General features: G+C 51.6%; 8 protein-coding genes and 4 non-coding genes across 12 annotated transcripts; 7 read left to right on the top strand and 5 right to left on the bottom strand.

Annotated features, from left to right (window-relative positions):
• Window positions 1–4,357: 4,357 nt before the first annotated feature.
• PC9H_000340 (uncharacterized protein) lies at window positions 4,358–4,685 on the bottom strand (the record flags this gene model as incomplete). Its single annotated transcript, XM_036769998.1, has 2 exons — window positions 4,358–4,372; window positions 4,425–4,685. 2 exons carry the CDS (start codon window positions 4,683–4,685, stop codon window positions 4,358–4,360), a joined length of 276 nt encoding a protein of 91 aa, XP_036635843.1.
• A 1,759-nt stretch (window positions 4,686–6,444) lies between these two features.
• Window positions 6,445–6,780, top strand: PC9H_000339 (uncharacterized protein; the record flags this gene model as incomplete). Its single annotated transcript, XM_036769997.1, has 2 exons — window positions 6,445–6,702; window positions 6,766–6,780. The coding sequence occupies 2 exons, from the start codon at window positions 6,445–6,447 to the stop codon at window positions 6,778–6,780; spliced, it is 273 nt and encodes a 90-aa protein (XP_036635842.1).
• Window positions 6,781–7,765: 985 nt separating this feature from the next.
• On the top strand, window positions 7,766–7,855 carry PC9H_000338. The gene has a single exon. It is a non-coding gene; the product is annotated as a tRNA-Ala (tRNA).
• Window positions 7,856–8,035: 180 nt separating this feature from the next.
• PC9H_000337 (uncharacterized protein) lies at window positions 8,036–9,478 on the top strand (the record flags this gene model as incomplete). Its single annotated transcript, XM_036769996.1, has 6 exons — window positions 8,036–8,100; window positions 8,161–8,243; window positions 8,339–8,472; window positions 8,591–8,856; window positions 8,921–9,131; window positions 9,221–9,478. The coding sequence occupies 6 exons, from the start codon at window positions 8,036–8,038 to the stop codon at window positions 9,476–9,478; spliced, it is 1,017 nt and encodes a 338-aa protein (XP_036635841.1).
• A 325-nt stretch (window positions 9,479–9,803) lies between these two features.
• Window positions 9,804–9,897, bottom strand: PC9H_000336. Its single transcript has one exon. It is a non-coding gene; the product is annotated as a tRNA-Ala (tRNA).
• A 776-nt stretch (window positions 9,898–10,673) lies between these two features.
• PC9H_000335 lies at window positions 10,674–10,762 on the bottom strand. Its single transcript has one exon. It is a non-coding gene; the product is annotated as a tRNA-Ala (tRNA).
• A 222-nt stretch (window positions 10,763–10,984) lies between these two features.
• PC9H_000334 (uncharacterized protein) lies at window positions 10,985–12,625 on the bottom strand (the record flags this gene model as incomplete). The annotated part of the gene is made up of 4 exons (XM_036769995.1): window positions 10,985–11,212; window positions 11,287–11,808; window positions 11,870–12,386; window positions 12,435–12,625. The coding sequence occupies 4 exons, from the start codon at window positions 12,623–12,625 to the stop codon at window positions 10,985–10,987; spliced, it is 1,458 nt and encodes a 485-aa protein (XP_036635840.1).
• Window positions 12,626–12,776: 151 nt separating this feature from the next.
• On the bottom strand, window positions 12,777–12,868 carry PC9H_000333. Its single transcript has one exon. It is a non-coding gene; the product is annotated as a tRNA-Ala (tRNA).
• Window positions 12,869–13,068: 200 nt separating this feature from the next.
• Window positions 13,069–13,539, top strand: URM1 (Ubiquitin- modifier 1; the record flags this gene model as incomplete). The annotated part of the gene is made up of 2 exons (XM_036769994.1): window positions 13,069–13,361; window positions 13,422–13,539. The coding sequence occupies 2 exons, from the start codon at window positions 13,069–13,071 to the stop codon at window positions 13,537–13,539; spliced, it is 411 nt and encodes a 136-aa protein (XP_036635839.1).
• A 211-nt stretch (window positions 13,540–13,750) lies between these two features.
• PC9H_000331 (uncharacterized protein) lies at window positions 13,751–15,565 on the top strand (the record flags this gene model as incomplete). The annotated part of the gene is made up of 6 exons (XM_036769993.1): window positions 13,751–13,838; window positions 13,892–14,178; window positions 14,233–14,449; window positions 14,556–15,246; window positions 15,301–15,457; window positions 15,515–15,565. The coding sequence occupies 6 exons, from the start codon at window positions 13,751–13,753 to the stop codon at window positions 15,563–15,565; spliced, it is 1,491 nt and encodes a 496-aa protein (XP_036635838.1).
• Window positions 15,566–16,989: 1,424 nt separating this feature from the next.
• Window positions 16,990–18,280, top strand: PC9H_000330 (uncharacterized protein; the record flags this gene model as incomplete). Its single annotated transcript, XM_036769992.1, has 7 exons — window positions 16,990–17,165; window positions 17,217–17,340; window positions 17,396–17,488; window positions 17,546–17,737; window positions 17,787–17,964; window positions 18,019–18,106; window positions 18,166–18,280. 7 exons carry the CDS (start codon window positions 16,990–16,992, stop codon window positions 18,278–18,280), a joined length of 966 nt encoding a protein of 321 aa, XP_036635837.1.
• Window positions 18,281–21,056: 2,776 nt separating this feature from the next.
• PC9H_000329 (uncharacterized protein) lies at window positions 21,057–23,394 on the top strand (the record flags this gene model as incomplete). Its single annotated transcript, XM_036769991.1, has 14 exons — window positions 21,057–21,180; window positions 21,240–21,277; window positions 21,331–21,390; window positions 21,449–21,584; window positions 21,646–21,743; window positions 21,802–21,907; window positions 21,962–22,019; window positions 22,086–22,315; window positions 22,366–22,432; window positions 22,481–22,667; window positions 22,721–22,887; window positions 22,939–23,040; window positions 23,103–23,150; window positions 23,211–23,394. The coding sequence occupies 14 exons, from the start codon at window positions 21,057–21,059 to the stop codon at window positions 23,392–23,394; spliced, it is 1,605 nt and encodes a 534-aa protein (XP_036635836.1).
• Between the last annotated feature and the right edge of the window lie 89 nt (window positions 23,395–23,483).

The raw sequence follows: 23,483 nt of genomic DNA, 5'->3' as shown, positions 1-23,483 counted from the left end.
GTGCGCACGAGTTGGATACCACCCGATCGCCTGGAGGCGTGCTGTAGCCGTAGCGCTACGCAAACCCGGAAAACCAGACTACTCAAACCCCCGTGCTTACCGTCTCATCACCCTCCTTGAGTGCCTTGGAAAACTCCTTGAAAAGGTCATGGCCCGCCGCCTTACCTTCCTAGCTGGCTCGAGAGGCCTGATACTGGACAACCAGTTTGGTGGCCGCTCCAACAGCTCCGCGGAAGATGCTGTCCTCTCCTTCGTAAACGACGTCCACGCGGCGTGGAACCGGGGTAATGTGGCATCAGCATTAACTTTTGACATTAAGGGATACTTTGACTTCGTTAACCATAACAGGCTTCTTTGTGAACTCCGACGAAAGCACGTTCCACTTGAATATGTCAAATGGACGTCAAGCTTCCTTAGCCAACGAGAAGCGGCTGTATGCATAGACAGCCGGCGTGGAAAGATGAAGCCAGTCCAGAACGGGATACCTCAAGGCTCACCTATCTCTCCCATCCTCGCGGCATTCTACACGGCAGAACTCCTCGAACGATTCCACCCCGATCACCAACCAGACCCCGACCCCGATGATATATCAAAACCCACTCGAGTCTCACTGTTCATGTATGTGGACGACGGAAAACTATATGTTTCATCCAAGTCCCTACAACGGAACACCGAGCTGCTCAAGGAGGCGTACAACGAGACAGAGGCCTGGCTGCGCCAGGCCGGGTTATCTCCCGACCTCTCCAAGCGGGAAATCATGCACTATTCGCGCCGGCGGAAAGACAACGAGAACCCATCGATCACGTTCAGCGACTCCGACGGCGTCGTACGGACAATAGCCGCACAAGCAACTGTCCGGTGGCTCGGCGTGTTCTTTGATCGCAAGCTCACCTTCAAGAACCATGTCAAGCGCTTAGCAGTGAGAGGCGAAAACACGGTCAACGGCCTCACCATGCTCGCCAACACTGTCCGCGGTCTAAGCCACTCTCATCTCCGACACCTGTACATTTCATGTGTCTTACCGAAAATCCTCTATGCATGCCCAGCATGGTGGAATGGTCGAAAGTACCAGATTGAACCTCTCGCACGGGTCCAACACAGAGCACTGCGATTAATCTGCGCTGCCTTCCGTACCACCCCTGTGTCTGCTTTAGAGATTGAGGCTTCGCTCCCACCCATCAAATACCAAGCCGAGATATGCAAAAAGCGATGCGCAGTACGGCTTAACAAGCTAAGTGCCTCCAACCCTATCATCCAACGTCTACCTGAAGAATGGAGAGTACAGTGCCCCGAACGCACCCCAGGCATTCCACCGCCCCTCCCGTACCGATACGGAAACGGATCTGCCGCAGATAATGCGCGGACAACGCCGCTCATCGAGGTCGCTAAACTATCTGACCCCAGACACGAACGCCTGCTGCCATATGCGTGCCCACCTTGGAGACGCACACAGTCCAGCTTTCAAGGACGGCTGCACATAAACCCCCATCGTGGCGAAACACTGACCCCAGAACAGAAGGAGGCGGAAGTGAAGGAACACAAAACCTTGGTGAACGACCTAGCTAAGAGAGATGACACACTTGTAATCTACACTGATGGCTCTATGCTGAAAAAATCGGGTTTTCACAGGACTGGCGCCGCAGCCGTCGCCTATCGCAAAGGCAAAGCAAGGTTCAAGATGCAGATGGGGCTTGGAGGCGCCGCAGAAGTTTACGATGGAGAAATGGCAGCGCTGATGATCGGCGCGTTACGTGCCGTCGAGGTTTGCAGGCAATCCCCACAAATCCGAAGCTTATACTTCTTTGCAGACAACTCCGCCGCAGTGAACGCTATATTCGACCCGATGCCTAAACCAGGGCAATTCTACGCTCTAAAGTTCCACCGCTTGATATGTCAATTCCTCGATGACGACCCCACTCGACACGTCAACATCCAATGGTGCCCGAGCCATAGTAACATCCCTGGAAACGACACAGTAGACAGACTGGCAAAGGACGCCACAGCTCTCGCACGCTCCTCGCCAATCGGTACAACACGAGCGTACGCGCTCCGCCGCACGAAAGCCACCACACAGGAAGCATGGCGCAGAGAGTGGAAACACTCACCCAAAACTGGCCAGTTTGCTGCTGCGAACCGCATTGCTCCCTCTCTCAAACCCTCCAAACACTTTCGCGAGCTAAAGGCAGAACGCGAACTTTTTGGTCGCGTCATTCAGTGCCGTACAGGACATGGACACACAGGCGAGTTCAAGCGCAGATTCAAACTTAGCGAGGACGTTAACTGCCCGTGTGGCGCGCCAGTGCAAACCCGTGAGCATATCCTCAGAACATGTCCGCTATACAAGAACCACCGCTCGATTCTTCGGAAGGTCTCAAGAGACATCGTTGAGTCTGAGATCTTGGGAACCCCGCAGGGTATCGAAGCCCTCAGCGCATTCTTACGGAAAACCGGAGCCTTTTCACAGGCTGGGTTCATCAAGAACCCGCGGTCAGCACCTGCCTTTGCCGATGAACCGGACGTACCAGAGGACACTTGGAGTGGCGAGGAAGGGGAAGGAGGATGAGAGGACACCCGACATAGTAGCGGGCGAAGCCGGAGACCGCCAGCACCTGGCGCGCCCTATACCAACCCCACATAACGACACACGCACACAACACAACACACGTCCGCCGCAGCTGGACTATGACCACATTCTCTTTCTCTTTCTCACATATGTTTATTATGTTTATTATGTCCCATGCTTCTCGCTTTGCATTGCGCTACCCCGCCGCCATAGGCGACAACACTTACTGTACAACTCCCCTCACACCACTCACTGTACCCATAGATTGACACTGCAAGCCACATCCCTCACACTTAGTGATACCGTAGATATGTCTTAGACTTACTGTACATACCCGTACTTAGTTGGCGCAAAGAATCGCCTGATTACCATTCAAAAAAAAAAAAAAAAAAAAAAAAAAGCTGGCCAGTATCGGGTTTACCGCACGGATGTGCGTCAAACTTATCTCACGCTAGAACTTCTACTTACCATGTCTTTACAGAGTCAGGGCCGAATGGTCCCCCACTTAGCACGTGTCACGTTCTTCGTTGCCTGTTTAAGCTTTCAAGCGTGGTTATTGCTTGATGGTCTGTATCCTTTGTCCGGGACACATATACTTCAAGGCTAAGTTTGCCGTTCATCAGTGCCGATCAAGGCCGCCTGGATACCTGGCTTCGGTTGTGTTATTACCCACATCAACAGTTCATTTTCAAACATCGGTCGTACCTACAATACCGGATACTTTCTTGTTTTGCTCGCTTTTGCTAGTTGGGACTATGCCCGTACCCTTAATGCCGTGGTTCGCCCCAGTACCGTATCACTGAAGGAATTATGTTGGTTTGGCGTGGCGTAAAGTTATTCCGTTGCAAACTCAAATATACTATGCTAATTTCTTTGTTTGTAGCTTTCTTGCATCTTGCACGAACGTTGTCTTCATTTGGATACGTCTAAACCCCGTCATGGCGGTAATCACTACGACACCAACCACTATCGTCATCTCTGTGTGTATACCCTTTTCGCTACCGCTCGTTCAGCATCTTACTATGCTTATCGAAGGTCGCCTCAGGGCGCGTTATCCGCCTTTGGAACTATTCAGTTCAGGCGCCTATGCTCCCAGAAACAACGGAGCCCAGTTCACAATCTCCTCGTACGCGAAGCAGATTCAGCTTTAGGACATGGGAGCTAGCCCTCGGACGCCGCACGCACGAAGCCATGGAGGATTCGACCTTCCAGAGGCTTGATAGTGCTCCCGCCTCGCAGACAGGCTCTTACTTGGGCGCACCCGACTCCATGCGAGCCGCGAATTCAACGAGACCATCTTCTATTATTCTCCCTTCTCTGATCGCCCCGTCTTCGACATATAGTCCAAATCGAGCCTCGCAGGGTCCGTCCACGCATCTCGACTCTGCGAGTGAAGCGAGCGACCGCGGAGATCGCTACGATCTTGATGCCCAACTGGCAGCAGCACGGCAAAGAAGTTTATGAGGCCAGGCAGGCCAGATTCACTACAAACACACGAATGCACGTGTCCTATTATAGGCGGTGCAGGAAGAGTGTCAATATCTCTATCTGTAATACATGTACTCTGTAAGTATGCGGCATGGGTGATCGGTTGCCTCGCACTGGATGTCTTCGCATAACCTGTCATATCTGGACCTCTAGTCATCGCCTCCTTGAGTCGGGTAAACAGGGAACATTGGACATGTGTATTTGTGAATACAAACAACGAACATTTGCTTTACACATTTCCTCGGTAACAAGAACGCGCTGACAGACACCTTTCCGACGTACGCCCACCGCCTCTCGAGATGGCCCTCAGATGTTTTGTTGCTGTACGCGTATCACGTCAATTCCACCCGATGCAACAGAATCCTCAACCAACCTTGGTAGAAGACTGCACGATGTACGTGTCGCTGTAGACGAGGAGCACGTCCAGGGCGTTCAGAGCAGTCTGGAACTGAGTCCCGCTCTTCTCGAAGACGACGGTGGCGGTCTCCGCTCCACCGCGGGACCAGTGGTTTTGACCCCAGGTCTCGACGAGCAAAGGCTCGGGGACGACATCGAAGGTAGAGCCATCACCGCCGGTGGTGTTGGTGATAGTGACCTTGATAGTTTGGGAGGATCGGTTGGATACCCAGACCATGATTGTATCGATACTGCGTATGATCGTGAAGCACCCCGCGAGTGAGTAGATCGCCGGAAACCGAATTCAACTAGGCCTCACCTTGATAGTTGTAAACGGTGAAAGTCGAAAGTAGTGCAAGCTTTGAACTGGGGGATGGCTCTGCTTGGAATGGGTCCATTTTATACAGCAGAGGGAGGCCGTTCTATACAATACAGACGCATGAACCCGGCGGACTCCACCAGGGTGAGTAGTAGCATCGGGTGCACGATCTCGGGTGGCAGCACTGTCGTCGAGATGGCGTGATATGACAGAGGTGATAGACCCCGCTTTCAATAGAAAACGATGTGCGGGGCTTTCTGATCGGGGGTTCCGGCGTAGGTATAACTCCTAAGTAAACAAACCAAACAGGCATATCATATGAATGAAAGTGAATGAAAGACCACTGAAAGTCCCCGTCTTCTGGAATTAATAGATTAATAGAAGCCTGCGGCGTCTGACATCGGGTCTGGTGTAATTCCTGGTTTAACAACGGTCAACGTTCTCACCTCTGACAGACTACAGTGTAACCGAAACGCGAGTTGTGTCGGATGCGGGACGATTGCAAGGTATTTCTTGTGGTCTCGCCTGTACCTGTGTCATCGTAGTCGCGCGTCCGACAACTACGGAACAACCTATGAGTGCAGAGCTATACGTTGACGTTCCCTAATTGGGCGCCTAATTACACGGCGTGTTCAATTGTGTCATGCAAACAATTGATCATGTTGAGCATCGGGCTACCTATGCGAGTCACGGTGCGGTGATGCTTAGGCTCGAGTAGCGTAGACACGCTACCAAGACATAGAGTTGGTTCCCATGACCCTCGACGGGGTGGGCATTGGGTGGGGATCGGCGTTGATGAAACTCCTAGATGATGTTAAGCGATAATGTCATAGCAGATCAGATGATAAGAGAATGAGAATGGAGGAGCTGCCATCGGGGTGGACTGAGTACAAGGATGTGTTTACCTGGCACCGCCCGAACGTCATCCAACAAGGCTACAAGATCGAACGATCATCATCGTTCAACCATGGAATATCCAGAAACACACTGGCAACTCGGTCGATGGAACTTCCTAGCAGAATTCGTTTGCAATACCTTGAATTCACTCAACACGTGGCTAGGGACTTATCTGCATAATTGTCGTGCATCGCGCATTGAACGGGCATCTCCTCCCCACCTGAAAACGGACTTCACCACGCGAGGCGCAGTGATTCCCGTTCGCTGTGTGTTGTTCTCTCGCACATCGGAATCTAGGAGCCAGCAAAACACCGGACACCCCGTTAAGTGAGCAGCACCAGATCTGTGAATGGCTGATAGATAGGAAGCTCACGAAGTCTGTTGAGTCCCAGGGTACTTTGACACAGATGTCAAACCGCAACACGGCACTGTTGTATATGGGGTCAGTCGTTGGACGTTTGACCTTCTAGTGTGTGCTACGTGGTCCAGACTGCGCTCGTTTAGCTAGGCGTTATTACAACACCGATGTTTTGGGGTGATCATGAGTCGGAATCCGCCTTGTATCCATCGCTAATTGTGCAAGGCTGGAGTCCCAAGACAGACACTGCACAGGGCATCTCGCCGTCCACTCCTCTATAAAAGGGAGACGTGCAAAGCGGAGACATCATCCCCCAGTTCAACCGTCGACTTCACTCTTCACGCCTAAATATCAATGTTAGTCAAGTTCCAACCATGCTCTGCGACAACTTACTCACCGCTCTTCACAAGTGTTACAGTAACCATGGTCTGGATAAGCAACCGATCTAGCGAGACCATCAAGGTCGTTGTCACCAGTCCCGGGGGTGATCCCGGCACCTACGAGATCACTCCCGAGCCTCTGCTCGTCGAGTCGTGGAGACAGAACTACTGGACGCGCAAAACCCCCGAAACAGCTACGGTCACCTTCGAGAAAAGGGGGGTGCAGTTCCAGACTGCGGTGAATCCGACGGATGTTCTCCTCGTCTACAACGACACGTACATCGTGCAGCCCTCAACCAAGGTCGGTACTGACTCCTTATTCGGATCGAGCTATGAGTTGACGTCGTACCACTTGTTGTTTTAGGTTGAGTTCTACTAAAGGATCGAATCGCACCTCGCCGGGTGGATAGGAATGAGTCGAAGAGCTGGCTGCGCACATTTGAGGAAAGATAAGGGCTCCGTAGTTGTGAGGATAGATCCGCTATGTCACTCGATTCCTAGTCGCCGTAACAAGTTCTGCAGCCATAGTCTATCAAGTGAGGTGCCTGACTTTGATGATCCAAGCAGTAAACTTGAAGTCAGCGTGGAACTGCCAGTGCGAAATGAAAATACCCACGCTCCGAGATTGACGAGGATTCTTCGAGGATGTCGTCCCAAAGCGCGATGGCGCGGCAAGAAGCGACCTTGAACAATACTTCACTGCTGTGATGCTCCCGGGGTGGGTGGCGCAATGAGACAAGGACGGCGGGCGGTGTCGCTATGACAGGGTGCAGATCTACCCGGACGAAGATCTGTGCCGGTCAGTAAGTCTGGCTGGGGTCAAACGAGACGCGACGAGGCGACATTCATTCGTGGCGGAGGTTGCAAGCCTATGAGGGGTGCCAACCATTAGCACAGTTCAAGACATGGGAGGTAAGCCATTTAGGTGGCACCGAAAGTTTCGGTGCAGCGAAGCACAGCGGCATCCCCGGCGCCAAGACGCGTGCTTGCAACCAGCGAGGGCGAACAATGCGAAGGAATATGCGATGACAAAAGCGTAACGGATAGTCAGAACACCGCGACTGAGGCCAGTGGTGAATACGCATGATGCATCCTCGGGCAGGCATCGAGGTGGCCTTGCTAGGAGCAATTACCGGAGTTCTGACTCGGTGATTCCAAGATTTGCATGGGCGGGAGGGTGGCGTGCATACTATACAATAGTACCCCAGCTTCGATTAGGAACCCGAACACAGTGATGGCTACCCAGCGCGCCGATGCAGCAGTTCTGCGGTTCTTGGGATATGAGAGGGGTCACGGCCCAGTAACACTCATGGCTGTAGGGGCTGCGACCCGATCGTGGCCCGCCGACTCGGAGACTTTGGCATGGGCGTATGGTGTAGTTGGTTTATCACGCCCGCTTTGCATTCGTGTTGGTGGCTTGCGGGAGGTGTTGGGTTCAATTCCCAATGCGTCCAATATTTTCTTTTACTCGTACTTTTGCACGTGCTTTGCGTGACGTCACCGCTCCTCCTACGTCAGGGGCTCCTTTTTGGGTGAGGGCGCTGGGCGAATTTCAAGCCCAAGCCAAAGTTCAAGCTCAAGGACAAACTCAGACCCATACCACCACCTCCTCCACCACATCCACGACCGCGACGATGATGAACGAGCTGCCCATCGACATGAACAATCCCCACGTCCGGGAATACCTCCTCCTCATCCGGTGCGTTCCCCAACCCTACGCGCTCTCCCGGAGGGTCCAGCGACTCACGATATTTTACAGATTACAAGTCCTCACCCCGCTCTCTCTCCTCATCAACATAGGCTCCGTCCTAACGTGCTCGCTGGTCGCCGACCCGTCTATCCGTGCGTCCTTTCTACTTGTACTCGCTATCACAGTCGAACCTTTCGAGCTTCGAAGGTTAATATGAATGCTAATGCTAAAACGCGGTGGAATCTAGGCGGAATATTCAGACTATACCCCGCCCCCATATCCCCAAAAGCAGTCGTTATCGGCGCGTATGTCCTCCTCATCTACGCAGCGCAGATAGGGTACTGCGTCCTCCTCACCGCCGCGCGCAAGCCCGAGACGAAAGTACGTCTTTCCCTCTCCTCCCCCTCCCCCTCCCCACCTCCATTACTCTATCACGCCACCTATCTCATCTCTGAATATCGAATATCGAATACCGAATATTGATCGTATATCTGAACAGCAAGCAATGATCAAAGGCGTCGGCTTCACCCTCATCCTCTCCAACGTCCTCATGGCCGTCTGGGCAATCACCTGGATCCTCCAGCTCTTCCTCGCCTCCACCATCCTCCTCGCCCTCATCGCCCTCCTCCTCCTCTACTCCAACCTCACCCTCCTCGTCTACCATCCCCCAACAAGCGCCAGACCACTGGACGTCGCGCTCATCCACGCCCCGATGCGCTTCTTCCTCATCCTCCCGCTGGGGATCATGTTCGAGTACTCGCTGTTGTAAGTCCCCTGCCCCCCTCTCCGCTCTCCATATGTCCCTGATCACCTCTGATTAATTGAATAGCGTATACCTCGGCTATACATACACCCCCACCGCGCCCGGCATCCCCGCCGACTATGCGCAGTACCAGCTCCCCGGCTTCCTCGCCGTCGCCCTCACGAACCTCTTCAGCTCCGTGGTAATCGCCACCCGCAGAGATATAGTGTGGTGCATCGCCGCGGTGTGGATATGCGTCAGTCTGTGGAGCGAGCGGCCGAAGGGGGCTGCTGTTTATGTGAGTTACATCATCCTTTTGAGTTGCTTCTAGTATCATTTGTGGTTTGTGGATGACTTACGTGGATGTTTGGATGCTTTGAATTGTAGATAACGGCGCTAGTCTTCACGGCGATCCACCCGCTCGCGCTCATCGCCGGGTTCATATACAAGCGCTTCGTCAAGACGGGGCGCGTCGCGCTCGTGCCGGAGGACGACGCGCTCTACCGCGCTGCACGGGTACCGGATTCCACTTCCCAGCCCAATGCACATATTGACCGTTCTACTGCTGCCACTAACGGACAGGTTAATGGAGCGAATGCGCAGCAGGGCCCGAGGGAGGTGGATCCGGAGGAGCTTTGGGGGTGAGTACTAGTACTTGAGTTTCGTGGTATGTGTGGTTTGCGTGGTGGTGTGTACGGTGGATAGCGGGTGGTCGGATCGTTCGCGTGTGTACCAGCTTTTGATTTTGTGTGTATATCGGACGGACAGACGGACGGACGGTGTGAGTTCCCGGCGCTGCCTATAACCCAATACATCTATAACCAACATGCCAATACATGATATCAGTATTTGGATCGTGCGGTAGGGAAAAATTACAGCCCACCAAATGCACCACTCACCACTCACCGCTCACCACTGCTTCCAAAAATACAAATACACCTGGAGGTAATATAATAGAATGCACCTTTAGTGGACACATTGGGAATTGAACCCAACACCTCCCGCAAGCGAGCAACCAACAGGAATGCAAAGCGGGCGTGATAAACCAACTACACCATGTGCCCGGCGAGCTGACGGGGCGGGGGTGACGTGTTGGTGTTGGTGACAGGATGGGCTGGATGGTGAAGCTTTGAAGGAAGGGTAAGTGAAGGAAGGAAGGAGGGGTAAGTGAAGGAAGGGTAGGTGAAGGAAGGCGCCGCACGGATCGTCCGGAGCGGCACGGCGGAGAAGCAGCGCGAACACTGGAAGGGTGTGCCTATGTTACTATGTTATTATTATTTCCTTACAGCGTCCCGGTCAAGCCTTGGCTGCGAACCGCGAAGTGCGTGGCTTTGCAAGATGCGGTGGTCTTCGGGATACTGGTGAATGTGTGGGTGCGCGAATACGCGGATGTGCGGATGTGTAGTCGTGGATAGCGTGGCCGCGGCATCGTCGACCTGGAATTATCACATCACGCATCACATCAGCGATCGCGAGGTCGAAAATGACAGTGCAGCGCCAGACCTGCGCGCCAGCTACCTACTACCTACTACTTACCACGCAACCCGAGTAACTGTTGGAATTATTTACTATATTAGGGTTTGAGCTACTCGAAGCTCCAGTCGAGTTGTCAAACACTTATTAGTATACATGATAAATTCTACTACTTTAGTGTACAGTTTTTGTATATAATAGGGTATATTTGGTAGTGTAATAACTACTCGATTGACCAGGAATACCCCGAGTCCGTCTGAATTCCGCTGGACCCCTTTCCGGCTTATCGAGCCCCCCGAATTCTTACAGTAACGAGTAAGTAAAACCCACATACTATATAAAAAAGTCAACGCGGAACAGATACTCGTGGACACATTGGGAATTGAACCCAACCCCTCCCGCAAGCAGACAGCGTGCATGCTAAGCGGGCGTGATAACCAACTACACCATGTGCCCGGTGGGTGGCCGAGGCGGGGGTGACGATAGATGGAGTCGAGGGAGGGGGTGGGTAGATTGCGGGAGCGCGGAGTGGGGAGCGGGGAGACGGGCGGTTGCGGTTGACTACGACGTCGTGGCGGTGGGATGGGTGAGATGTGGCGTGCTAAGCGCTCGGGTGGTTGAGCGGAGGCGTCGGTGCGTGGCAGCCCTCAGATCGAAGACGTAGGCGTAGCATGAACGCTACAAGTTCCCAGCGTTCCGCTCGAGCCTGATCTCGCATGGTTCGACCGTATTTCCCCAGCCACAGAAGCTCCGGACGCTGGGTATAGAGCGGGCCGCGACGCGCATGGCTTCGTAGGACGCAATGGTTGGGTCTTCTGGGCGATCTTGGGCGGGGTGGGAGAGGGTGATGTCGTGGAGGGACCATGCTTGGTAAGTGCGGTCTTTCATGTCTTGGGCGAAGCTAGCCTACGTCGATGCCCAATGAGTGAGGATGCGTCCGGGATGTTAAGCAAGGAAGAGGAGGAAGGGGGATGACGCACAATATCCCAGGAATCCGATTGGTTTGGCTCCGAGAGGGAATTCGCTGTGATAGACAGCGTACGTAGCGCGGCGAAACTCATCGCCAAACGGTCGAAAGCTAGCCCGTTCAGTACTTGCAGATTAAAATGTACGTCGTGGACTTGGTGACTAGTGATCCGCCTCCCAAAAGCATCGCATATCAAGCTGAATCGGTCATGCGCGAGTGCAGGTGCATCGATGCGCAAATGCGTGAGGCTCGTGAACGTGAGGAAGCCCGACGCCCAGAATCTGTTAAACTGGGTGGTTTCGAGGTCGAAGTTCAATGAGAGTTTCGATAAGGCGGGGAGGCGGAGCGTCGCGAGGGGCGTAGTGTCGGAGTTGGGGGAGATGCGAGCGGTGAGCGAGAGGGTGTGGACGTGCTGCCCGTGGACGTTGAGGAACTGCGCGATGTTGTACCCGGTGATATCGTCGAACTGGATGTCGAGGTGGACTTTCCGCAAGTTGTGGAATTGATCTACGAGTAGTCCGATAAGTAATGGTTTCTTTGAGGATGTGGTAAAGTATCTTACATAGACGAGTGAATATCAACCGGAGGTGATGCACAGGCGTAGCGGGGGACGAAACGAGACTCAAGGATTCTAACCCAGGTGCAGCCTGATTGAAGAAATTTGCTATAAGCTGCGACGCATATGAGGACCCCCACCCATCAAGTTTATCGCACAGCACCAGCGACAGCGCGTGCACTTGTAACAGGGAGTCCACGGAGACGGGGAGAGCGACATTCAACACGTTCCCCGGGACTTCCAACGCAAGATCGTCAACACGACCGCGTACTCCCTCCCAGAGGGCCCGGATGAACGGGAGGTAGGTGTATATGTGGTGAGAGGAGGGTATCCGGAGGCGACATCGGCGAAGGCTCGTCATGTACTTTACCGAATTTAAGAGGATTGAGGATACTTCGGGGGCGCTCATGCGTGTTACGTCGTGCGGCCCTTGGGGTCGATAGAACAGCGATGCGAAGAGCCCGAGAGACGACTGCGCTCTGGAGGCCACCAGAGCGTCGAAAGCGTCCAGGTGGATGTCCAAAGCCAGGACACGGCGCGATATGAATGGTTTCTTGCTACGATGACGTTCAGAGCCTGTACGCCGCACATAGCAGCGATATCACCTGGCGTTTTGTATCCGGGAGACCATCCCTTTGGTGAACGCACGAATCCGCAGTTCTTGGTAGATGGCGTCCATCCCGAGCTCGTAGAAAGCACGGCTTAGAGGGTACAGACTGGGCATCTCGCGTTCTGGGATGTAAGAAGCAATCTGAAGCCATACTTCGGTGGGAAGTGGGGGAAGCTTCTGAGTCATGGTGGTAGAGGATAAACTGCAATCAGCGCTCAGCATTGCTCCGATCTGCATTTCCATATGTGGTACTTCGGCTTCAGCGCTTCCCTCCCCGCCACCTTCGACCGCCCTTGACGAACGAACGACAAAAACAGAAAATTCAGAAAAAAAAACATGGACACATTGGGAATTGAACCCAACCCCTCCCGCAAACAGCATCGACTAAACGTGCTAAGCGGGCGTGATAACCAACTACACCATGCGCCCCTATCTGATGGGCGCCAAATCGCTACCAAGGCTTGGCGCCCACCTGTCTCGCAAGTTGCCTGAATCTTGCAAGACGCGTCTTGAACTTGCCAGTGATCATCGCTTTGCAAGTTCAAGTTCACAAGTCCTGCGAGGCTTTCTACGTTCGACTAGCAGCCGCGCTACTTGACTACGTTCTTCGATCTACGTCGCCTCTTCGCATGGCATCGTCCGTCTCGCTCAAAATTGAGTTCGGCGGCGGACTAGAGCTGCTCTTCGCGAACCAAAGCTCCCATAAACTTACGCTCCCGAAATTCGTTCCTATCTCTAACTCGACATCCCTCTCATCTCTCTCTTCATCTAATCTCAAAGACACCGATACCGAATCAGCGACGAGCGACGACGCCGCGATCCCTGATGGATTGAAACGCGTAGATGTTACGTACCTGCTACATCACCTGCGGGATCATCTGCTGAAGGAGCGACCGGAACTGTTCATGGATAAGGAGACTGTGTGAGTACCCCTGGGCTTGACTAGCAATATGTCTGCTGACTCGTTGGTGCTTGATATCAGGCGACCGGGGATTTTAGTGTTGATAAACGACACGGATTGGGAGCTAGAAGGTGAGGGGGAGTACGAACTCAAATCAGGAGATGAACTTGTATTTATTTCAACCCTACATGGCGGGTGAAATGCACTCCGATTGCTCATTTGCTTCACCTGTTGAGCTGCATAATATTGCTGAGCAGGTAGGTGCAACACGCAGATATGGCCCCGTGAAGATTTCGGAGTTTATTGCTGCCAGTGTGGCTGCAAACTTGCGGCGGTCGCTTTGGCCGCCATGAGGCGGCCTCTGCACAAAGGCACTCAACGACAGTTTGACTTTCCTGCAAACCATCACCATGTCCCCGCAAACCCCCACCAGTGTCCAAGTGCCCCCCGTCCTTGGAGGCTATCACCTTTATCAATTATTGGAGTCCAACGCGCCCAGTATGCTTTCAAAAATCCTCGGAGTAGTCTACTATTAACTCTGCCGATACTAGCCCACATCTATCTGGCTACTGACTACGAGACCGGGATTGATGTTGCCTTGAAGGTGGAGCATCATCTGAAGGCTACTTCACGGTCGGCCATCCAATATGAGCAAAAGATTTACTCGCACCTCCCTGCTAAATCGGAGGGAATCCCTCAGTTCTTTTCGGGTGGGTCTTTGGGTGGCTGGGAGTACATCGGGGTAGAGCTTCTGGGCCCCTCTGTCGCTACCTTGCTTGCGGAGAGCGGTCGCAGCAGCCTTGAACTGCACAGTGTCTGTTGCCTTGGGATGCAACTGGTGAGTCTCAGTATTACTTCTCCTTGATCATTGTCCAGATCCTATACATCATAGATTGATCGGCTAGCCCTTCTTCATGATCACGGCATCCTGCACCGTGATATCAAGCCCGAGAACTGTGTCATCGGCCTGACGCCTGGCACAGAGCAAACCATCTATCTCACGAACTTTGGCTGTGGCAAGTATATCCGCCACCCACTGAGATTCATGAATGATGGGGATTTACAAATGGGTTTCTTCACGTATATCATCCCTCCTTTCGTGACTACCTGTATACTGATCTACATCCATTTCTAGCTCCAAACGAGTCCATTGTGAGGGAGCAGGTATGTGATTCGATCAGTTTTGATCTTGTAGCCATCTAATATCCTAATCAGTAGCCTACACCTACCGGGATGATTTTGAGGCACTCGCACTCACCCTCATCCACCTGATCAAGCCATATGGCCTTCCTTGGGCTAGGAGGGGGATGCTTCGGCAAGAGGATCGACTCGGACAGCAGCTTCTTTCAACCGCCAAAGCGAATACTGCCATGGAAGGCCTTTGCAGCAACATCCCCACCATTTTCAAGGACTTTCTGTTGTACTGTAGGTCCATGAAAGTAAATGAATACCCTGATTATCAACAGTGGCGAGACCGACTTTCGGAGCCCATCGTTGAGAAGGGGTATGAGGCCGCCTCCCCCTTCTATTGGCCTCCACTTCCGTTGCCTTCAAGCCCGCGTGCTTCAAGACACCATTCACCTGTCTTTATCTCCCCTCAAGAAACCCACCATTTAAGCCTAAGCCCCATCCCTCTCCACCTTCCCACTCTCCCTGCTCATAGCCCTCAAGATGACTTCCATGAGCTCCTTCTTGGAGGGCATGCCACCAAGGCGGCCCTAATCAAGATTCTCCGGTTTGACATTCTGCCATTTGCAAACAGCAACAGAAAACTTGCTGATGTGGTGCTGCAATTCTGCGACGTTCTCCAATTCCATCGGAATGGACCCTACATTACTAAGGATGGTTTCGAGTTTTTGAATCAGCTTATCAACAAGCTGAGTGGTGGCCTGGAAGGTGTTTGGCAGTAAGTTTCTATTTGAATCTAGCTATATGGTTTCTGATGTCATTGTGCTATTAGTTTTGACAAAGAAGAAGGTTTTGTGGCTGTCAAATTGGCTGAGCTTGAGGATCTGCGTGATGAAGTGAGGGCTGCCCGCAATAAGCAGCAACTTGCGAAGATGGTCATCTGCTTTGGTGAAGCGCACCGCGGAAAGCATGATAAAAAGGCAACAAAGGTGAGTGGTATTCCTTTTGGATATGGTGATATATGTGAGCTCACCCTGGAGAAATAGAATGGCTTCAAGTTCCTCCAGGGGCTTGCAGCTCGACTCAAGACTCTGTGATGACCATAGCTGTAGCTGTCACATTCTTCTGAGGAAGGAACAAATATTACTTCTTTTCATGCTTATTCTTCTTCCCCTATGCATACAAATACTACAGTAGACACCTCGGTGCTGCTTCATGCCTCTCATACATCTTATTTACTCTCGACGCTCCATATATACATGTAAATCATTCGTTCTTACGGACATTGTGCTCCTATTTCTCCTGTATTCGTATCTCACATGACTTAACGCGACCGCTTGAGCGCCCTTCGTCCACTGACACTCACCGTTTCAACTCGATATCTCTCTTACGCGACCTCGTGGTAAAACATACGACGTGCTGGCCTCAATATTGAACGCTTGAGCGCTTGAATACTTCAGCAATTTTAATTTATGCTCAGCCCTGCCGGCTGTGAGGTGTGTCGCGATCTTTAGTAGTAGCCCGAGATGTTGACGCGTTCCTGGTAGGTTTACGGTTTCGCCTGCGTCTTGAGTAGGTCGCGTATGTAATCACCGTTATTCTGCATAAAAACATCCAGGGATTTAATGGACTCAGTAATCGGATCATTTTGCGAAGCTACATCGTTGGTGGTGACCATGTACGTGGAATCATCTTTTCATTTGACGTTCAGACGTTTTTACGTGTCCCCGTAGACGTTCGACGCTCTCGATGGACATTCATTCTCCCAACAGACTAGCGATCACGTTCACGCGGCGGCGTCCCGATGCATGAGCATGAGGGCCGAAGATCCGTCCTGCAAAGCCCATCATCAGCGTGAAGTTCCCATTTGCCTCAGCCTTCACACGTTTGCAAGAACGATCTTGCCATCAGAATTCCGCCCTCGATATCGGTCTTGCAGTGAGTACTATATGGGAACCGTATCTCCATTATTGCTCACCTTGTGGCCTGATATGCACCGCAAAATAGATCGAAGCCCCCCAGCATGATCACGAGTACATATGACGAGAGCAAGCAACATGGTGCGCCGACATACCATTGGGCACTCGTCCCGACCTCTGCATCACAATCAGCCCAGCACAGGGCCAGTGCTCGGTCTATGTTAGCGAAACATGTCATATGTACGAGTACCCTGCGGCTGAGGTCATCCTTCCGTGAGTACTGGCCACGCTCTCCCATTGTACATGGGGCTAAACTTCGATAGAAGGAGCTTCTACTGAAAGGGAATCTTAATATATACTCACCAATGATTTTGGAGTACCTCTGCCTTCTTGTCCACCGGCAACCACCTCCCCGACCCAGGGTATCGTCTATCTCGCTCGCAACGCGGATTAAAGCGCTTTGCTCCTCAGCCTTGTCTCTCGGTGACCTTCTTGTCGCTTGACTGCCGAACTCGACCTTCCCACCGTGGGCTCCATAGGGAAACACAAAGTCCTTAGCTTGCATTCAGTAGCTCGCCACCTTTTGCGTTCTGCACCTAAAAATGACTAGATCCAAGACTTCGAGTCCTACACACTGGGAGATTACGTCTGACACTGCGAGCGTGCTAGACCGTGGATCCCACGAACCGAAGGAGTCCGTGTCGTACCAGGAGAATAAACCCCATGTCAGGACTTCCGGTAAATCCCCACGTTTTCCAAGTAGATGGTGGAAGTATAGGTCAGCATAATGATCATCCGGGTTGCTCTTAGCTAACTACGGGACTCACAGACAATGGTTACGGGAACCAATGGCAGAATTTGCGGGGACGATGATCCTCGTCATCTTTGGGAATTCGGTTGACTGCCAAGTGGTTTTGTCGACAAATCCTGGCGTTGCGGCGAGTCCGAAGGGCGTAAGTTTTCTCATTTCGATTGCGTCCGTAAGAGGTTTGACTTGAGTGCGTGAAGGACTACCTCTCCTTGACTTTCGGATGGGCCGTAGGGACTGCCATGGGAGTTTATGTTTCTGGTGGTATATCTGGTGGTCATATAAATCCAGCCGTAAGCATTGCTGCGCGACGTATTCCAGCAGTTAGGCTGATATATTGTTGATGGAAGGTTACGCTCGCGTTAGCGACTTGGCGTGGATTTCCGTGGAAGAAGGTGCCGGTGTACATCTTCGCCCAACTGATGGGAGGAGTTGTTGGCGCCGCAATCACCTACGCCAATTACTTCCACGCGATCGACATCTTTGAGGGCGGTCCAGGGATCAGGACGATTAAGACGGCAAGTTTGTTTTCTACCTACGCGGTAAGTTGCTAGTTTTGATCGCTACCTGCGGAGCTAAGCGTATGTTCAGGCGGATTATATGACCAACGTGTCGGCCTTTTTCGACGAATTCCTCGGTACGGCCGTGTTGATGCTTGTTGTCCTCGCGATGACAGACAAGCAAAACACGCCGCCACCACCTGGGCTTGCACCGCTCGTGCTTTTCATGCTTGTCCTGGGTATCGGCGTGGCGTTGGGGGTGCAAACAGGTGCGTTCATTCATTCATTAAGCTGTTTCCTCTTTATGAAGACTCGCAATCAAGGTTATGCTATCAACCCCGCTCGTGATCTAGGTCCAAGGATTCTGACCTCGATGGTTGGATATGGAAAGGCTGTATATACGTTCCGAAAGTATGCTTTCGTCTTCTCTTCGTACGATAGCGGCTGACCAAGTTACCGGCTCGCTCTAGTCAGTACTGGCTTTGGTGCCCTGTACTTGGGCCGTTTATTGGCGCTCAGATTGCCGCCTTTTTCTACGACCTTTTCTTGTTCAACGGCGAAGAGGGGCTCTTTAATCGCAAGTAAGTGTCCGCGTAACGTTATCAAGGCTGAGCGCTGATGAAGGGTTCCGCCCACAGACAAGAGAAGCATCATGAAATCGACGAGGAACCTAACGAAATGGCATGAGAGTCACTATTTTTCGAATGACATTTTCGCAAGGGTATTACGACAGTCTTTACTAGGGTTCTTCACATTGTTGTACTTACATTTAACAGAAGTGAGGTCTTCGAGACCTAGATTTGATTCATCAACCCCACATAAACAGCCAGAAGTGCATCCCGGTTCACTGCTTTTGAACGAACGCCGCAAAGTGTACTTGCACACTCATCACTCATATTTGAAATAGGAATAGGTCAGAAGGACCAGGGTGCGTCTAAGAGACTATCTACTGGCGTATCTCGCCAACGTGCCGTCCTACCCTGCGACGACCGACCCTCAAGTTGAATTGCTAAGACGCCTCCAAGCGACAACGGCTCCTACCACTCTTCTCACCGGCGTCGAGTGTCATGATGGTTAACAGTTCACAATGGAACACTGCGTCGGTGTGCGGCGGTTCACCTTCCCAAGCCCCCTAACCCTAAGTCCAAACTGCAGTGCCATAGTTGCCCACTAACGCGGCATCAGAGTCACCTTTGCTAGCAGCTTGCGCGCATATCTAGGATTGCATTGCGTGAGTTATCCCTTCTGCGACATGATCATTGGTATAGACTAATTGAGCTCCAGACTATTTGACCTCTGAGCCTTCGGGGTCCAACTTTTTGGTGCTGACGAATTCTCGCACGCACCAGTCCTGAATTATATTCACCTCGCTCTATGAATAAAAACACGCCCTTCATTACAGTTAACGTTCATCGCGCGGCGTTTGCGCTACCTTCCATCGTATGCGGTAGGGAGAAGCTAGAGCAATATAGGCCCCTGAGCGCGGAGTCGTCTAGAGTCACATGAACAGCTAAGCCATCCTCTCAATTAACCTTTACATCCTAGTTGCGACTCACCTTGCTCATCTTCAGCCTTATCGCTGCCCATTTCTGCTTATCTTCACGCAAGACGTAAGAACGCACTCAAACCCCAGAGTTTCCTACGCAGGGGGCATCGAAACTTGAACTCATAGCTTCAGGTACCCTTTCGAGACACCGCAACCACATCGAAACATAGCAGTCACATCGAAAGTGGGATTATTCGACGATGCGTAAGGATGCAATGTAGACCTTGACTCCTGATATTCCCTAGGAACAAGGCGAAGGTGCGCACGTATTCAACGTTGATCGTTGGCTGTCGATCTTAGCGAAGAACTCGGACAACGTGGGCGTATACTCCAATCTGTGTGTTACATTCTTATCCTCAGATGCTGCTTACTGACGCCTCCCCCGAAGGCTCACTTTTGGCGGAGGCTTGCGCGCGTGGATTGGATTCCGCTTTGCGTAAGCCGTCTTTGTATTCTGAAGGTCGCTTGCTTATAAGCATAAGGTAGATTCATTGAGTTCCAGGCATTCCTGGTTGAGCTGGTCAGTACGTACGAGTTCGCACTCACGGAGGGGACAAACATACTCGCAGAGAATCGCACGGCGTTATGATTCCCTTCATCGAAGGTCAAGCCGAACAGGAGGCCCATCTTCTGCTCAAGGTGACATTTGCATCGTATGAAGCTGAGTAATTTATCGACGACGCTATGAACCCAAATTTACAAAATACCATGTTAAATGACCGACGTTTCCTTCTAACTTCGTTCAAGAGCGTAGGGGAAATAGGGGCTCGACCATTCAACCAGAATAACTACAAATCCGAACCCTGCTTTTTAGGCACATTGTAGCGCACTCCATCTCTGTTAGAACTAGCATCATGTGAAGGTTGAATATAGTAGATGGCTACGTTGGAGTAGTTGGCAGCTTGCTCTCCATCGAAGGAAGTGAGGAACTCTGGGTCGATCTGAAGCTGGGATAAAGCACGAGTACCTAAAGAAGATGAGGGGCTCTTCACAATGAATTTCGACGCGATATCCTTGCAGACCTTGGCTGGGCGAATCAAGTCAGCGCTGAATAGGGGCTCCAGGGATGGCCTAGGCTACTCAGGGCCTCAACTTCGAAGGAATCTACCACAAAATATCGGAATACGCTCAGTTCACTCAGGCCTCAGGTGTCAAGAGATTACCTCAAAAGCTACTAAATCTCACCATAGAACCCGTTCTCACATCCATTCAGCATCAAAGACCTCGATTCCCCACAGACGCCGCCATGTGAATCGACTTGCATATTTGGTTTTCTCTAGGCTATTGCTTGGGACAGTCCTAGCAGCTGAGAGCATAGAGGCTCTTGGTGCTTCAATACCTACACCTATGAAGGCTTATCAAAATCAGGGAGTGATACCCCAGAGGTGATGTCGATCCTGCTGAAATGAGGCCAGTACCTTCTATCATTATATTCTATTCGAAACCCTCCTCTGGAATTGACTCGCATTGATAAACGACTAAACCCCCTTGCATCCAAGCCGGACGACAGGCGTAGTACGTCAAGTTGTGATCCTCGAATATCGGTTAGCAACTTCCCGCGGTAAGTGTCACGGCTGGCTGAAAGATTCGAGAAACTTACCGAGTCATCGGACGTCCTGGTCATCTAGTTTATGATGATACTCCGCTGCGTGGAAACGCTTCTCCCAAAGGATTTTCTCAAGAACAGGTAAAGAAGCACACTTCCTGTATGTATCTGGCCTCATACGTTAGCATCACAGCGTCAGCTAATCCGCGAAGCACCGGGCCCACATGCTATAAAGCCGAGGACCTCCCTACCTGAACCAGCACCATCCAATGAATTACCTTCTTCTAGTGGTTGGCTTTGCTCTCGTCGCTCTTCTCCGGGCAGTATATCGACGATACAATCGTATCTCTATTCGTCATGTACCTGGACCTCCATCGGATTCTTTCTTTCTGGGTATGTCGTGGCATACCTATTGAGATCGAATTATTGAAGCAATTATCCTTGATCATCAGGAAATATGCGCGAATTCCACCGCAGACCAGTAGCCGAGGTACGTTCATGGGCAGCGTCGGGGGGACCTTCGCTGAAACATACGCTCTCTAGGCCGATTTTAAGTGGCAGGAAGAATATGGCAACATCGTCAGGTTCAAAGCAGCGTTTGGGGTAAGCGTCCTCAAGACTCTTATCCAGGATAATGCACTGACCAGGAAGCCATCTCTAGGAGGATAGGCTACTCGTTATGGATCCCAAGGCTTTGCAGTACATCTATCAAACCGCAGGTTATAACTTCCCAAAGCCCAGAGAAAGGCGGGAAATGTCAAGGATCATCTCCGGGAATGGTATACTCTCCGCGGAATGTGGGTACCCTCGACGGCCCGTGTATCTATGAAGGAAGCTTATATTCCTCCATCGACGCAGTGAATGATCACAAGAGACACCGTAAAGTTCTGCTTCCCGGGTTCGGCGGACCAGAATCTCGGGCATTTTGGCCCATCTTCTATGGTTACGCCGCTCAGGTGCGCGGCTCGCGGTTAAGCAGGATGATTACCTTGCTAACGACACTGGATATTCTAGTTGACCTCCAAATGGAAAGATATCATCAGTAACTCGCCAAACCAAGAAGTCGTAGTAGACATCCCACGATGGACATCCCGTGCAATGTTAGACGCTATTGGAGAAGGTAACCTTTCTAGAAGTTTAAACTACAGACTGATGATCTGACGGCTATTAACAGCTGCGTTTGATTACCAGTTTGGGGCGATGGAGAACGCAGAAACCCCACTCAGTGTTGCGTATTTCGGGCTCTTGTACGGAAGTCGTCGTGATGCGCTCAGTATATGGAACTGACACCCCCATAGGGCCAAGACATTTGGATCCTTAACCGATTCGGCGATATTCATGCAGAATCTATGGGCGTACCTTCCTCCGCAGTGCCTACACTTCATTTCCTACTATTCTCCGGGATTCACGCTCAAACATGCCCGCTCGACTGAGAAGATTGCGACGGATGTAGCTAGGAAACTTGTCCAAACGAAGACCGAGGAACTACGTCACGGTACAGAAAACCGGGATATCATGAGTCTCCTTGGTACGTGTATAGCATTTACGTTAAAAGACATTATTGAGACCTTCGCGCAGTCAAGGCAAATAACTCTGAGAATGAGGGAGCCAAGTTAACTGAAGACGAACTCTACGCCCAGATGAGGTTGGTAATTATCTAGTCCGTAAGTTCCATTCTAATTCCCCAGAATAGGACCATCATGTTGGCGGGCCACGAAACCACGGCGAACTCCACCAGCTGGACGCTCCTTGAGTTGGCCCGACACCCCGAAATGCAGAAACGCCTTCGTGAGGAAATATGGGCAAAGCAACAAGCCTTGGGACGCGAGTTCGAAGCTAGGGACCTTGAATCGATGCCCTACTTGCAAGCTGTCGTGAAGGTACCAATCTGCGATTAATCTCAAGAATTTTTCGTTGGCTAAGGGTTTGGCAGGAATCTCTACGCTACCATCCAGTAGTACCTTTGACCCAGCGCGAAGCCGGGCGCGACGATGCGCTGCCCCTTTCCAAACCTATCACTCTGACCACGGGTGAAGTTCTGCACAAACTACCTATTCCCAAAGGGCAGAAGCTCGCGCTTTCGATTGCTGGATATAACAGGTGAGCGGTCTAAATATAAGCATGTGAGATTGGCACTTAAGGCCCTTCTAGAAACAAAGATATTTTCGGCGAAGATGCACATGTATTCAACCCAGATCGCTGGTTATCTAACTCCCCTAAGAATGCTGTCAACGTGGGCGTATATTCTAACCTGTGAGGACCCTTTCAAGCGTGCGACATATTCGTATATCACTGACTTATATACTCTTCTACAGGCTCACTTTCGCCGGTGGACTGCGCGCATGTATTGGCTTCCGTTTTGCGTAAGATCTAATCTTGCTTCTACATATGAGACCCGTCTATTGACATCCACCATCTGCTAGACTGCTCGAATTCCAGGCATTCTTGGTAGAGCTCGTTGGAACGTACGAGTTCTCCCTTACTGCCGAATCAAAGAAGATTCGCCGAGAGCCATGTGGTGTAATGGCTCCTTTCGTCGAAGGGCAAACCGATAAGGAGGCGCATCTACCACTCAAAATCACGCTTGCCACGAAAGGTGCGGAGTAGATTACGAGCAATTGGGTGCTATATCACCCGACATGATCCCAGTTCGAGTACTTCGTGTATGATAGTTAGGAGGGGAATACTTCAAATGA

This window comes from Pleurotus ostreatus (assembly GCF_014466165.1).
Source record: "Pleurotus ostreatus strain PC9 chromosome Unknown scaffold_1, whole genome shotgun sequence".
Taxonomy (NCBI): Eukaryota; Fungi; Basidiomycota; class Agaricomycetes; order Agaricales; family Pleurotaceae; genus Pleurotus; species Pleurotus ostreatus.
The sequence above is the reverse complement of the archived record's forward strand: the minus strand, read 5'-3'. Positions and strand labels throughout refer to the sequence as shown.